This window comes from Tyto alba, unplaced genomic scaffold (assembly GCF_018691265.1).
Source record: "Tyto alba isolate M040663 unplaced genomic scaffold, T.alba_DEE_v4.0 Super-Scaffold_44, whole genome shotgun sequence".
Lineage (NCBI taxonomy): Eukaryota > Metazoa > Chordata > Aves > Strigiformes > Tytonidae > Tyto > Tyto alba.
Window position 1 is genome coordinate 6,038,854 of NW_024881320.1, and position 16,269 is coordinate 6,055,122.

At 38.0% G+C, this 16,269-nt stretch overlaps 1 protein-coding gene across 1 annotated transcript in view; it reads right to left on the reverse strand.

The window, feature by feature from the left end:
- Positions 1-16,269, reverse strand: part of TMEM132D (transmembrane protein 132D) — a 269,653-nt gene that overhangs the window by 86,781 nt on the left and 166,603 nt on the right. The window contains exon 4 of the mRNA XM_009968052.3: positions 11,494-11,677. Coding sequence (XP_009966354.2) covers positions 11,494-11,677 — 184 coding nt within the window. The remainder of the gene's footprint in view (positions 1-11,493; positions 11,678-16,269) is intronic.

The window sequence follows — 16,269 nt, forward strand, 5'->3', positions numbered from 1 at the left end:
CCCTCAACTGATCAGGAACTTGTCCTCATTTTGCTGACTTCCTCCCATGAACCCAGCATCTTTCTGGCGCAATGGATAACCAGTCCCTCAGAAGGTGAGACAAAGTCACACACAAAGCCAGTGGCCACTTCTGAATCCTGAGCCAGTGTTTAATCCATTGTCCCTCATCCCCTTTCTGTCATCCTGTCTCTGAGGACATCTCACATAGAAAAAGGAATTCTTAATACTACTGGCTGGCAATTAAAAGAAGGATGGAAAAGTCAGAGAATAATTCTCTTAATTGACTACTCTTCTTACTACTTTTAATCTAGAGGAAATCTAATTAATCCTACATGAAGAACAACTATTCTGTAGTGAAATGTAATTCCTGATCTCTGGGGCTTCAGCTTACCAGTTGTCAAATTATCCAATTACACACTTGTTAAAATCCATTTTGGGGAGATTTTCATGGCTTGTAAATAAATAATTTCAAAAGCTTTAATCCCCAAAAGAAAATAAAAAAAAAAAATAAAAAAAAAAAAAAAGGAAGACCCTGACCCCTAAATGGTACCTAAAAATCACAAAACACATCTAAAAATAATGTCAGGAAGCTGAAAAGAGTGATACCCATCTGCTTTGCTCAAGCAGCACTACTGTGGTGATGGATCTATTTCAGCAGGGAGAAATCTGCTGCTTCTTTTTCAGCTATGTTTTATTCAAATCACTAATCTGAAGGGAACCAATTAAGGCAGCATCCCTTTCATTACGCTAAAAGGAAAAAATCTTTTCATAACCACATCAGTTAAGAGGTGGGAATCCAATGGAGGCTGTAGCTCAAGCCAAGGAGACTGACTCACTGGAGCGAGGCCAGTGCAGGGCCACCAAGGTGGTTGAGGGCTGGAGCACATGATGTACATGGGGAGGCGGAGAGGGCTGGGCCTGGCAGCCTGAAGGAGGGAAGGCAAACGGGAAACCTTACTGCTTTTTGTAACTACCTGATCAGAGGATACAGAGATGAAGCCAGACTGTACACAGACTTGTATGGCAATAGGATGAGAGGCACAGGACACAAGTTAGAACATGGGAAATTCCGTTATAGATACAGGGAAAAACAAATTACCATGAGGGTGATCAAATACCGAAACAGTTTTCTCAGACACTGTGGGATCTCCATCTTTGGAGGTGTTCGAGACTCAGGGGGACACAGCCCCAAGCAACCGGCTCTGAGGAGGGCACTGGACTAACTAATGGCTGGAGCTCTCTTCAGCCTCAGCTGCTCTGTGATTCTGACAACTCTTCAGAAAGATTCTCTGATTAAAAAGAGGGATGGGACATATGACACTTCAATGAATATATATTTGAGGGAATGTTCTTAAATCAGTGTAAGATCTGGATCTTGATGTGACCAGATTTGCAAAATCTGAGCATAGAAGAAAACTTTCTGTGATCTTTTGTATTTCAGTGAAAATAATTTAGCAGTCAAAATTAAAGATTGTTTTGCGATATTTACTGCTATGCTCTATGGCAGCATTGTGTTACAAACTCCTGTGGGTGAAACTTGACATGAAACAGAAGAGCAACAGAAGGCAGTAATCCGTTTTCTATAAACCCAATCTGACCATCCTTTCAATAAAAGTTAGGAAACAGCATCCTCGAGATTTTATTCTCAACAAAAAACACTTTTGAATTTTCTTTAATATTAATTGAGTCTGATTAACATAAAGATATAAAAGTAGTGGAAAAATAAACCAAATTAGGTGGTGCAATATTTTCAGTGATTACTAGTGATTCTGGGCACTTGGTGTGAGACATCTTAAGACATCCTGACTTTAAAATCATTCAAAGTACTTGACTACTGAAAATGCAGTCCCTTTCATCTGGCTGAAACTGGGCTGCACAAAAATTATCAAATTATCAAATATTTATGAGACCTTCATTCTGAAAACCTGATTTACCACCAAATTATTCCTGTTTTAAACTCATAACATTTTTAATACCGGTGGATTCACAGCAGTGTGAAAACAGGCCACACTTCTAAATCTTGTGTCCACTGAAGCAGGGACCAGTTCTGAGTGAAACTTGCTCTAAGTTCAGATCTGCCATGTTTTCCTGGTCCATCTACATTTCATAGCATCATGCAACTTCAGAGCAACATAGGAAGATTGTCAGGACTGAAGAATTGGGCTTGTCTCAACCCAGTTCAATTTCATGTGTCTAATCAAGAAAAACATATGTAACGCGCGCTTAAGAAAGAACAGCAGCTGTTATGCAAAGCCATTTTTCTTAGGCTTTAATTTGTAAGAAAAATATCCTTGTGTTTGTTCCTGCTTCTCTAGGGAACCCAATTTTTGATGTTCCACATCAAACTGTGTGGCTGTCAGCAGCTTTGCCAGCAGCCAGTCCAAGCTCTCATTACTCATTCCCCCAGTCTGACAAAAACTGGGTGACTATTGCTTGCTATTATTACAGGTGATTACAGTATTAGTCAGCTAGCAACTGTGGCTCCAGATACAAAAACAAGATTTCTAACCTCTTGTCTTCAACAATAACAACATCACCAAGACCTTTTTCCATGAGCCTGTAGTAACCTTTGGCAGAAAAAGAATTGGATTAATCTGGAAGACCTGCTTGATGGTGTTCTCTGCTTGAGAATTTAAGTATCAAAATGTCTGCATTGATGTTGCAATGAACACAGTTACTGTTTCATTGCATGCTCCCCAGGTCAAGGAAATGCCTAATTGTAAAGGGAAAGAGCTATTGATTGTTATTTCAAATGTTAAAAACCCTAGGGTCGTCATTAATTCTGGAAGGAAAAATCCAAAGAATATGGCATTTGTTGGATTCTAGAGATAAGGCATCTTTGACTGCCAAGTGCTTGTATTGTTTTCTCATTTCATTCTCTGTGTACAAAACAAAATGCTATGTGCTACTGACTCACACATCTGCTTGTTGGTAGTTAGACAACAGAAGCCAGCCAGAGCAAGGCCAATGTTTAGCATAAAACTAATAAGCATAGTAAGTTGAAGACCAAACCAAGACATTTTTAACAGACAATTTGAATTGAAAAACAAACCCTCTACATTAGCTCCCTTGCAATTGAATATGTTCACTTCCTGAACACAGTCACGTAGGAATACTGGAACTGTCACATGCGATTGAACTGCTCAGCTGCCTGATCCATCGTTTGGGTACAGATAGGTGCTAAGATCAGATGCTCTGAAAAAGCATAAATAATCAACATCTAGATATGGGGGAAATGTCTTCTAGCTTGAAATACCTGTGATTCAATTAGTTTCTGAAGCATAACAGATTATTATGTGTTTATTGGATGAAACATTTTCTTCTATTAGCTGTACAGGCTCATTACAGTTATTAGAATGTGAAAGGAATCTAATCTGACTCATGCAATGCATAAATACTGGTTAATGAGCTTTTAAACACAAAGTCCTTCTGGTTGAAGTTGCCTGAACCACAGAGAACTAATCCAAAGAGTGAGCTTTTGGATCCAGGCAAAGTTGTGACATCGACAGTTAGTAAAACAACATGTTCCTCTGAACTGATACAGCAATATTCCAGAATCAGACTGATACAATAATATTCCAGAATTAGCCTAGAGACAGATTTAACTGCTGTCAATAATGACCTTGGAACAAGATGAAACAGACTACTACTAAAATTTGAAAACAGCACCAGTTTGGGAGGCATTGTCAATACAGAAGTTTGAACTGTTAAATAAGAAGCACCAGATAAAACCAGTGATTCAGGAAAAAGAAATGGAATTAAATGCAGTCACACACAGTGCAAAGTTTAATCATGGGGACTGACAGCAAGAATTTCAGCCATGAGCTAAGAGGTCTTCAGCCTGAAATAACAGCAAAAGTAACATACAGTTACAATATTCAGTCACAGGATGAATGCATGCCATTATATAAAATAAACCCTGACCAACCAAACAAAAAACCCAAAGAACCAGAACCAAAACCATGTATGTATCATTTGAGATGGAGAAAAAAACATTTCCAGGACATAAACAGTCAACAACAGCAAGGGACATTATCTGATATCCTGTAGTCATCTTGGATATCTATTTTCAAAAAAGATGAACTAAAATCAGAACTGGTAGGTGCCAAGAGATGTTACTGGGAGAATGGAAAGTCTGTTTTATGGTATAAAATTGTAAGACCTTGACCCACCTAGTTTTAGGAAGGAATAGGATATACTTACAAAAATAAAATGGTTGCTTGCAATATCACAATGATCTCCCTTTACCATGACTATATTTCATCCGTGATTCACTACTCATTTTGATTTAAAAGGTCTCTCTTCAGAAACGGGTAGCGCTTTAATTAAATATTTGAAAACTTGCCGAATATTGTAATTGCAATTTAAAAGCTATGAATTAGGATGGTAAAAGCTTTTAACTACTCTCTAGACATCTTTTTCTTTTTCATAAAGCTGACTGTCAGTGGAAGTGTTTAGAAATATACACTCATTAAAGTTGAGTCAGGCAGCTGATTCGGGCTGACCTGATCCTGCACTTATCAGCTGCCAGGTAGAACCCAGGCCACTCACAGACAAAAGCAGATCCTCCCTTAATCAATTTGTTCATCTATATCATACACCTGGATGGAGATACACATTTCAGCTCTTCCATGTGGGAGAATCAAAACACATCCAAAAGCATTCTAATCAGCAGCTTAGATGGTAGATAGTAGAGAGAAGGCTGTAACAGCCTCTAATATCCTATTCCACTACCCCAGCACAGACCCCCATTGTACTCCTGAGCAGCTCCTAATAGAAAACAGCAGCACTCTGCCAACCTGAGGAATGGCAAAGCACCAGAGCAGAAGAGGGGCCCAAGGAAGTGGCATGGATAGCCATACCATCTTTAGAGCTACATATGGACCACACACTCCAACAACAACGGTGCTTGCACAACTAGGTCTGTGCTCTATGGACCATGAGCCACCCATCACACCTCCTGTAATGAAACCTTGGTCTAGGAGAAGGCAGTCTAGTTGACTTCAGGAGGAACTTCAGCATGCTACCCATCCTCATCCCTCTTCTGTAGGAAGAGACCAATATTTTCTTTATGTTTTTTTCATTAGTCTTCCCTGTTTGGCTTCTGAGTTCTTCAGGGTGAGGTTATAATTAAATATATGTTTGTGCAGCACTGAGCACTCTGGTAGCTAAGTCTGAGCTACATATCCAATCCCTAACAGAGCATAAACAGCACTAGCTAAAAATTAAATGTTTCAGATGCATATATTTATACAGGCATTAATAAACTAAGCATTTTTTAAATCCAGCAGTGACTGGCACTGCCATGACAGCTGATTCCTGTAATTAGTAGAAATAATTTTAATACAGAAAAGCTTCCTATATAATATATAGCCTCTTTGCTGCAGCAACTGATTTCATTTATTTATTTGGTCTATTTATCCAGCTTCTTACGCTGATGGTAGGTAGAAGTTTACTTTCTGTCAAAATTTTCTTTAAATTTTTATAAAGAACATCAGGAGCAAGTTGAAACAATAAATTATCTAAAAGGTATAATGTTAAACTGGTGTTCAGGTTTTGGATACACTTTATTTAATATGACTGCCATAAATACAACTTCTCACAAGCCAAAATGGCTCTAATGGGTCTGAGGACAAGAGCACGTACATTTGCAATGGGAGAATGGGTTTACAGTCAATGTTGCTTTGATAACTGTGCTAGGTCGTATCAAAACAGACCTTTTAGCAAAAGATATCTTAAATATGAAGTTTGTCACATACTGTGCATTATAAAATATTTCTGTTTGACAAATAAAGACATTTTCTTTTTACATCTAGTCTATTAACCTGACCTTGTAAAATAAATATTCCACTTGTGTTTCATACAATAGCAGCTGTGGTAACGCACAGATTGTGAAAATGGTTCTGCTGGTTTAAAAGTTTATTTTGCTCCAACACTGCCAGTGACCCAGTCAGAGGTTACTAACCTCATAAGTCACTTGACTTGAAGGATAATGTGATCTTTCTAATTAACAGCTCATCCAAGTTTGTTTAAACCACCTTCATTTGCAGCTTTAACAATAGGTCAGTTCAATCTGCACCAAAGCAGCTTTCCTCTGCAAGAACAGAGCTGTGTGTTTCTCAGAACATGGACATCTCACCAAGTTCAGACTCCTTGGTAGGGTCAGAGGAGTAGGAATAATTCTTTGCTTTCACTACAACCTGTTTGTTACAAAGTTATGAGCTGGACTTTGGTCACTGACTCTGTTTAAGTCTGTCATAAATCAGGAGTCTCAGAGTTTTTTTCTACATTTGATTTAAATATATCTCTGCCTCACACCTCTCTTGACTGTCTTGGAGGCTGATGTTGCACTGCTTGTGGATAATAAATAATGGGCCAAAACCAGAGAGATAATGGAAGCTCAGTTGCTGATACAAGTCTGTAATTCACTGTTCACTGTCCACCTTTGCCTGCTAAAATATGGCTGGGAGGGATGGAAGGTTGTCTTTGGAGTTCTTGCCTCTGCCAAGCAGACTGCAACCTCACCACTGTACCATTAATCAAGTTTCAAATCCTGGTTTTCTTCCTGTCCATTTCAGTTCTCTAACAATAAGGTTACTTTTTAGGTTATTGCTGACTAGATTATAAACATACCTAAGGGCTGTACCAATGTGTTCAGTAAGAAGGAAAGACAGGCACTCCACAAGTAAATATGTGGGCATAAAACTCACCCAGCCCCAGACCAGATAAAGACTGAAGGGAGCCTTTCCTGCTAGTCCCTGGTAAAGTGAAACTTGCTAATTCAGCCCTAGTGCCAGGCAATCTGTCCTGCCTGCCAGCGAGTTTGAGAGTCTCTGGGCAGCAAGAAAGCTGAATTATCAACTTCAAAATAAAATATCATCATTGGTAATCCAGGGCTACACAGTCACTGTTACCATGACTCTGCAGTACTCAAGGATTCTTGTTCTGGAAGGCAAAACTTTTCTGCTGTTTCCTAGTTGCACAGATCATACAAGGCAGTCTATTATAACTGGCATTAAGATCACTTTAACTGCAAGGGCTGGGGAGTCTCTCAAGAAAGCAATCCAGATTCACAGACTTTTTATACACAAGGGTGTTCATCATCCAACTGCCTGGCTTCTTCATCAGCTTCACATGTCCTACCACCACTTGAAACATCTGGTCCACATCCGTATTTTTAAAACTAACAATGTCTTGAATATCAGGGCAAATTTGAGAGAGTGAGGCTGACTCTAAAATTACCTTGCTGGTTTAGAAATTTAAAACACGTACGTGGAAAACAATTTCACAAAAATTGAAGGTCAGGAACCAGCAACCTTTTAAAAAAAATTTCTGAAGAGGCACTGAGCATTCTGCATACTTTTTTTCTGCATTCTAGGAGAAAGTAAAGTTAACATAGTATATTTTCTAGTCAAATGACTACTGTAATAATGGATTTCCCAACCCTGGGACCAACAACTCCCCCTATGAAATTTATGAAACAGCTTCTTTACCCTGATTCTTGATCAGATTATTAAATAGAGGGACGGCATGGATAGAATAGGTTTAGGGCATATACACAGGTAAGACAAGTGATTTACAGATTCAGAGCTGGTTCAGTTAAGAACTAGCCCAGGTAATTTATTATTCACCATTTTTATTATTATTGTTTACAGAACAGATTTCAACATATCAATTTAGCAGCATGTCATATCTGCCCTCTGCCTTTCTCAGTAGGAATTATCTTGTATGTACACAGATGGCTACAGAGCTCTTCTGTCTCTCATCCTCACCTAATCATTAAGGTTCAACAAAAGGTGAACATCATGATTATGACAGAATATTTAAAAAGCAACAATAATCAATAGCAGCAAATGCACAATTTGAGTGATTAAACCTGTGCAATTCATCACCTAACAAAATGACAGTGAAATAAAATAGGGAAGAAACACCAGAAAGAAGTCAAATAGGAATTGGAAGCTGGTTCTTTAGGATGCCAATAAAAAGTAATGTCATATTCTAGAAGATTCAGACATATTATTCTCACTGGCTGTCACACTACATTGCAGGTCCTCAGCTCAAAAACCCTCAGCAGTTTAGCATGTTCAAGGCAGTTAATGAACAAATGGACCATATGCCTTTTTAATACCGTATTTCAAAGGTCTTAGAAGATGCTAGGGTTTCTGTCTCAAAGGATACCCTATTATAGGTGAATGTTAAGAGAATGACGTTTAACGAGAATTAATATGTATGCTAGTTGACAACAAAAAACAACATGGAAGGTTTTTGCTTCTTTACTATTTACTTGTGATTTTATTTTTTCCCTAAGTGCCAGATTTTCAATTATCCTGGGGTAATCCTCTGGCATTCCTTGTCCAAAACTCTCCATCCAGAATGAAGTATTTTTTGTTTCTATAATTCCTGTACCAATCAACATGTTCTTAAGACCCCTCTTCTCCAGTTCCCCAGCCACATAACTACTTGGAGACACAGGTCTTGAGGTGAGAAAGCTGTCAGGGAAATGGGGAAAGTTTGAATAGTGCCCATAGCCCATACAAGAAATGCAAAAATTACAGTGGAAACTGTGCTGGTGAAGAACATTATACCATACAAATATCTGCCTCTTCTACACGGTTTAGTGGATGTTTCACTTTCTGTCAACAAGGCAAGACATTACTATGTGGCTATAAGAGTCACTGCTAAGCAATTATGGTAAAAGGACAATAATTTTTTATAACCCTGAATAAACATCTTTGCCCACATTTCATCAGGCTTAAGGGAAAGGATTATGCATTGCAAATATCCAAACAGGTGCTCACAATCTTCTCAAATTAAATGTCTTCTCCTATTCTGGTAACAAGGGCCAGCTGGGTTCCCATGCACAGCTTACCAAGGTGGGTTCTGTTACACTTTAAAATTAGTAAAGGTGCTATTAAAGTATCAGAAATATCAGCCTTTATGGTACCCACATATCCATAAAATACACCCTACAGCTTTTCCCATCAATATCCTTGAGTGCTCTACTGTGACTTGTGTTGCCATTATTGGTGTAGGGCTCTGTAGGGGTCTCAAAAGCTGTAATGCTAGTATGCCATAGGAAAAAAAAAAAAAAAAAAGCACTAGAGAAAGATAAGGTGAATGAAGCAAGTGTCCTAATAACTACAGCAGAAGGTAGGCATTTCTAGTGTGTCCTGACACTGATATGTACATTTAAGTCTTTCCCTTACAGCATTTTGTAACTAAAAAAAAAGAAAACAGGAAGCTCTAAATTATCCAATCTTCTGCTTTGTAATTTACAAATCCATAATAGCTAGCAGAAAAGACTACAGAAAACAAAGATGGTGCAGAGGTGGTACATACCAGTCTATTAAAGAAAACAAAGCTTTGCCTAATGTTAAAGCAGTAAAATTGTTCTTTTAAAAAATTAACCAGTGATTGAAATATTCAACAGCATTTCTGTTTAGTGCTTCTAAACATGAAATTACATGTTCCACTAAGAAGCTCAGAAAACTAACCCAAATTAACCCCAGTCTCCAGAAACAGAGAAATAATATAACACTTTGTTTTCATTGTGGTTCTTCCTAAATGGAAGAGTAGAATTTATTTAATTTTTTATTTTAATTTTGTAAATAACTGGCTTTGCAAAGATCACAGGGAAATCTGGAGTACCAAACTAATCTAAGACATCTTGAAAGTTCTTCACCTGAATCATCATTTTCTAAGCACAAAGTGGAAGTATGACAAAGATTTGGAGATTTGTGATACTCCAGAGTTTCTTCCCTGACACTCCAGTTAATGCAAAGAAGGTTAAAACTATTCCCAGCCTCAGTAATTTGGGGACCCCTGCCATTTATCTTTGCTTTCTCTCTTACCCATTATCCCAACACCTGTTGCCTTGTAAAGTGCCAACTACTGGTAACTTTATAGACTTCACTTCACCTTTGAGCATAGAATTTTGTGCTTCTGGAAAAAAGATGTTTTTTTTTCATCTTTTAATGGAAATGAAGAGAATGAGTTATTTGTAGCAACTTCCAGGAGAATCTGTTTTTGTTCTTAGGATATACTTTTTGTCACTATATTACTTGATACTAAAGCAATCATGGATCATGGGCATGTATGAGAAGAACCAGTGTTTTCTGCAATCATTGGAGCCACTCGGAAAGAAATCTTTTATCTTCCTATTAAGGGATGGAGTAAATAAAACCCCCTACACATCTCAGATTACATAAATCAGATCACCTCTACAGCCTTAACCCTCAATACTCCACAACTCATGTGACTGCATGTCAGATTCCCATCTGCAGACCTGAAAGCCTCTTATCAACAAATCAGCAGAGATCACCCACTGTTCAATAGCAGGAACTAGCCCATGAAAACAGTCATGCAAAACAAAGGGATTAGTTACACAACTCTGATTTGATAGATGGCCACAATACCAGTTGGGGAGAGCTAGTTCAACTGTGATATACACCTTGGTAATGAAAGCATGAACCATTACAAAAGAAAAGAAATGGTTTTTGTGAAATAAAGAATCACAACATCTGAGTAGTTCTGAAGTTGGTAAATAACAATAATAGCTACCCTGTGAGTCTGGAAGTGCAGAGAACATCTCCAGCCTTCAATAATATCATAATTAACTGGTTATCACTAGGCAAACATCCAGGTTACATTTTTTTAAATGCTCTGAGATTGATTTTTGTTTTTCTTGTAGTGCTAAATAATAATGTGTCAATATTTTCTAATAGCTTGTCTAAGAACAAAAATGGCACACAGCCAGACCTTAGACAGGCATACTTCATCCGTAACAATAAAGAAATGTGAAGGGGAAAGAAGAGGAAATGCATAAAATTTTCATTTGTACTTGGAATTAGGGTATCTAACAGGGTTTTTTAGGTAAGAACAAAGCTAAAGGATCAGGTACTTTTCAAGCCCTGCAGTTTGCACTGTGACAGTGAGGCAATCCGTTAGAATGCATTTATGTAGAACAGACAGTTCGCTAGATACTGTATTTTGTGTTCTGAGTAAAATGAAAATTACACAGAAGTCACACTATGACTTTCATTCCTCTTCTCATTCTAAAATGAATATATAATCAGAATTCAAAAACTGAAAAAAAAAGTGACTCAGGAAGTCCTTAAACACTAGACCAAATGTAAGAGTACTTGTGATTCAGGTAAGAGATATACCACATCGAACTGAGTGTCCAAGTATACCACTTCATGAAACAAGAAGAGTGAGTTCTAAACACTGGAAATTCCATGAACTCAGCTTCTGCCTCCAAGAAGTGGGCGCGTTGGCCAAAGAAAGCATGGCTGAGTCTGCCATGGGAAGCTGTGGTCTCCCCTCATGTGGCTTCATTGTTAAATGATGCAAACTTCAGAAGTCAGTATCTGTGTCTCAAGGTGCTGAAGCTTTCTGTACCTCCCACCCCTTTCAGGAGGTCATTTGCATCTGTTAGACACTTCAGTTGTAAAGCAATATTAAAAACTTTCAGAACGCCAGACAATTTCTTACCATAGCCAAAGGGAGAACTCCTACCAGGTCCTTCTGGCTTACGTAGATCTTGGAGATTCCTAGATCAGATGTTGTATCTCCAGGATATTCTACCTGCCATGTGATGAGCTGTGTCCCAGGTAGGTCAGTTAGGTCTTCAATTTCAAAATCAATCTGCATAATTTCAGAGGAAGGACCATCAGCACTGCAAGAAAGAAAGAAAAAGAAAGGTTCCATTCACATGGCTGATAACCCAGCAGTATAACTGTTTTTATAATAATAACACATTAAATTAAGTTTCTTCCAAAGAGAGGATTTGGTGGGACGATGGATTTAATAATGAATTAATCATTTGCGCTTGGCTTAAGATTTCAGGGTACTTCCCATATATTCAACAGGCTTAGTAACACCCAGTGACATGGATCACTAATTGTCACTCCATTTTACAGGTGAAGAAACAAAACCAAACCAAGATAAAGCTAAAGCCTAAAAATTCTGACTACAAGGCTCTCCCTTGAACAAGCACACTGTATTTCCTCCCTGTTAAAGTAACACATTCACAAATCTAAAGGGAATCACTCCTTGAAATGGGAAACCTCTGCATTAAAAACATTTTCTGCTTTTTAAAAAGGGAGGCATGGAAGAGAGGTCAAAGCTCAGGATGGGGTCCGTGAACCAGGGCAGCAGGGAGTGGAGGATTGGAAAACTTGGAATTAATTTTTGGCTATACTTCTACCTTGTTATGTATGCCTGTCTGAAGCTCCTTTTGTCCTTTGTTAAAGGAGGAATTATAGCTAATTTAGCTTGTTGTGGGAGAAAAGAGTTACAAAACTGGATTATTTAATATTCACTAATCCTGCCAGGATCCTTAAGTAAAAAATACCAGAAAAGAACAAAGACTTACTAGATCTGATTTTTCAGGACGCTCTGGCAACACTGGGGATAATGATACCTTATCAATGCTACTGTGTCTTTACATGCTGTCCTTCCTAAACTTACATGGTTCATGTAAGTGAATAACACAAAGCAGAAATGTAAAGAGGGAAAATTGGAAAGGGTCTCGTTGGTGAAATTCCTGCAAAGCTACTGTATAGAAAGCAATGGAGTAAAATTTCTATTGTGTATCTTGGCAAGGTGAGCTCTATAGCCCAGTGGCATTTAGAGAGACAAGAAAATACTCAATTTACTGTAAAGTTGTTGAGGAATGAAGAAATTCTTAGCAATGCAGAAATCCAGGGGACATTAAGAGTAACAGTGCTTTTACATCTGAAGCACTGAAGGCTGAACAGATCTTCAGTGTTTGTGTGGAGGGGAAAGGAAAGAGCAGCATTTCTTTCAGTGGGATAATACCAAAGGTGAGAAAGAATGGCACAACACTGAAGTGTCACAAGCAACTTATGTTGGAGAGAGCAGATAGAAGAAACATCTCAGTAACTGATTAGAGAATCCCAGAACATGTCTAAGACCCAGCAGGTTTTCCCAGATGATGTGGAAAAAGAGCTAAAACTAGGCACATTTTTTATGACAACAGCCCCAGTTTGGGATTCTTCCTGAAATACTCAAATATTTTCATCATGCTGGCTAAATCCAATGCTTTATCCAAAGCTACTGCTTGAAGAGTTTAATCTGATCATCTTTAAGGTTTGGATTTTAATGGATATATTGAGTCCTTGCTACCCTGGATGGAATTTAAAAGGAGCCTCTGTGTTTCCAAAATGGAACACATTGTGTTCAATTTATCATTTCTTCATGTCAGGGGGAAAAAAAAAAAAAAAAAGCACAATTTCTAAACTAGCACTGAATGCAGTCTTATTTCATGCTGACCTAGGTAGGATCAGAAAGCTGCTTTATGTATCTGTGAGAATTGAATCTCAAGGCACCTTAATTGTATGAGCAGGAATGGGCAATGCATTGCCTATAAATACTTGGCAGTGATCCTGTTTTGTACAGTATGTTCTATCACAGTTTTTGTGTTTAAAGAACTAAATGCATCTTCATACAATGAACCTTGGTTTTATGATTCTATTCAGGATGCCTTTCTTTACCATTACATTGGTGTCTGCTACTACCAGTCACCAGCTTTGCAGCATTGGTGCTGTCACCAGAAATGTGTCCTGAAACAGCAGTGAGGGACAGCTCCACAGGAGAGGACTGCAGGGCAGAAAACCATGGAAAAACCAAATCATTGTCAAAAAAGGCAATCAGCTTAATCTTTTCCAGGTCTGTTGGAGATTAGGAGAAAAGGAGTGAAGTGATTAGGACATGGGAAAACAAAGGAGGAAATGAAAGGCAGTGGAAAAGATGGGGAGAGAGAAGTGGAGCATGGTCCTTATATTCTTGAACTACAGCTCCTATATGGCACAACTGCAGTAACGGCAATATAATGGAAATATTTCTTTTAATTTCTCCTTCAAACCAGGTTTTTTAATGAAGAGCTTCCTGTAGCAAAAAACCCCACTTTACTACTAAATATGATTTTGATAGAAATTATTTGAACTAGTTCCTTCTAGAAATATTAAACACCTCAAAATGACAAGATTACAAAGCACCTAAAAAATCAATAAGAATCTCATTACTGCTACTAGAGATGTATAAAAGAAAAGTGAAAGTATTGTATGACTTCTGATCAGATCCAGACTGTCAGCACCAGGTCAGGAACTTTTGTTTAATCACTTTACTCATCACTTACTATGATGATCCTTCCACGTGCAAGTCCCATGGATCCGTGTCCCCAGTTTACAGTCTTCCTAAGCAGTATTTAGCAATTTAAATCTTTCAACAGAGAAGTAAGCCAAAAAGTTACCCTTCAGAAAATACAGTTAAAAATGTAAATGGAGAAATTTGGACAAATAATATTAATTACTGAAGTTCAGACACATAAAAACACTTGTGGCTTTTCTTTTAAAGACAAGGCTGCTTGGTATAATAGGAATATTTCTATTGGGTAGTTTAGCCACTGCTACTTGAAATGATGCACTGCCTAATCCTCCTCAAGGGAGGCATACACTTTATGGTCACTATAATGCAATAGCACATTGGCAGCTTGTCTTTGCTAATGTTAAACCCATTATTGCTATCAAGAGTACAGCAACAGTGTTAGTTACAATATTGGAGGCTACACAACCAAAAAGGTTTACAACAGCAATCCAAGCTGAGATGAAGAATGGTCAAAGCAAAATGGTTCTTGGTGCTAATTTAAAGTTAAATCCTTCACATAAGGTTTTGCTGTTTATAGTTGAGAGTTGGACTTTAGTGGAATTCACTGTGGTGCCAATAAAGTCTCCTTGTGAACAAAGCCCTGCTGTGCTATGTGCCATGTAGACACATTTTTAAATGTCTCAACCCAGTCTGAAGACAAGGAAGAGAGAAAAAAATATAAACTTAATTGGAATGGACTTGTCTGGACTTTCCTCCTGTCAGCCAGGACAGCACAGGCGTGTTCTACTGTATTTATTAATCTTTATTTTATATCCTGTCTAACAAAAGATCAAGCAGCTCTGACAAATTAAGAACAATGGGAAACTCTGTCCTTTCTCTAGGGAAGGATTTCCTGCCTCCACAGAGCCATCTAAAATTTAAAAAAAAAAAAAAAAAAGATTACTCTTCTGCCCTCTCAGCCTGGCAGTCCTTTTAAAACAGAAAGGCTGGTATCAAGGACCTTGGCCAATTCTGAACATCTGTGCCATTATGCAGAACCAGCCACTCTTCTGGGGATGATATGCTCTGCAAGACACAGTTTTCAAGAAGAGGCCCTGTAAACCCAAGAATAGCTACTGGATGTTGGCAGTGTTAGTCAATTCAAGTATTCCATTCCTGTGGTATCAGCTTTGATCTTTATATAATGGTAAAACAAAATCCATTCTGAACCTACTAAAATGACCGGGCATGTAATGTTTCTCATAATACAATGTATAAAGTTTTATCACTGTCTTTAGAAGGCTATAACAGACACAAAAAGCCTAAATCCATGAATATGCTAAATAAGATGTATCATAGGAATATTAATGGCAGAGCCTTGGGGAGAAGAGAGAAAGAAGGTACTCTTTATTCCTTTCTACCTCCACACATATGCAGGTCTGCAGCACATCTCTTGAAGGCTATTGAAAGAATCTGTGGCCTGAAACACTGCACAGGCCAGGCTAAGAGTTGGAACAGCAGTGCTCAGAAAAGGAAGAAATGTTTCCAAGGATAACTGGAAAAACTTTCTAGCATGAGAGAAGGGAGACAGCAGCACAGCTGACCCCATGAGACCTGAGGGAGTTTGTGAAAACAGTTATCCCCATTTTATAGGAGAGAAAATTAAACTGGAAACTACTTTCCCATAAAAAGATCAATAAGATGATTTATACACAACAAAATGTATAAGATGATTTATACACATAAAGTGGAATAAGGTAGCATTTCAGAACGAGCGTGATTTAAAAATAAGTACAAACCTTTGGGTAAAAGCAAAATAATATGCTATGTTGTCATACCAGATAAAAACACCATGCTAGCTACTTCAAGCTCTATCAGTTGGGTTGCAGAAAGGTTTTAAGGCTTGCTGTCATCTGTTCTGCCACTGCACAGAGCCAGCAGTGTCAATATGAGTTAAATATAACTTCTTCCTTGTGTGGTAGGAAATAATATAAACCAATATGAGATGAAGAATAAAGACATAACAAAGAGCAGTGAAAAAAAGCCTTGCCCTTTTGTAAGAGAACTCCACAATTTTCTGAATTATTCATTCTGATATAGATGTTTTCTTTAAAAAGATTTTTTTCTATGGTATTTTCTTCAGAATTTAAGCAATTTCAC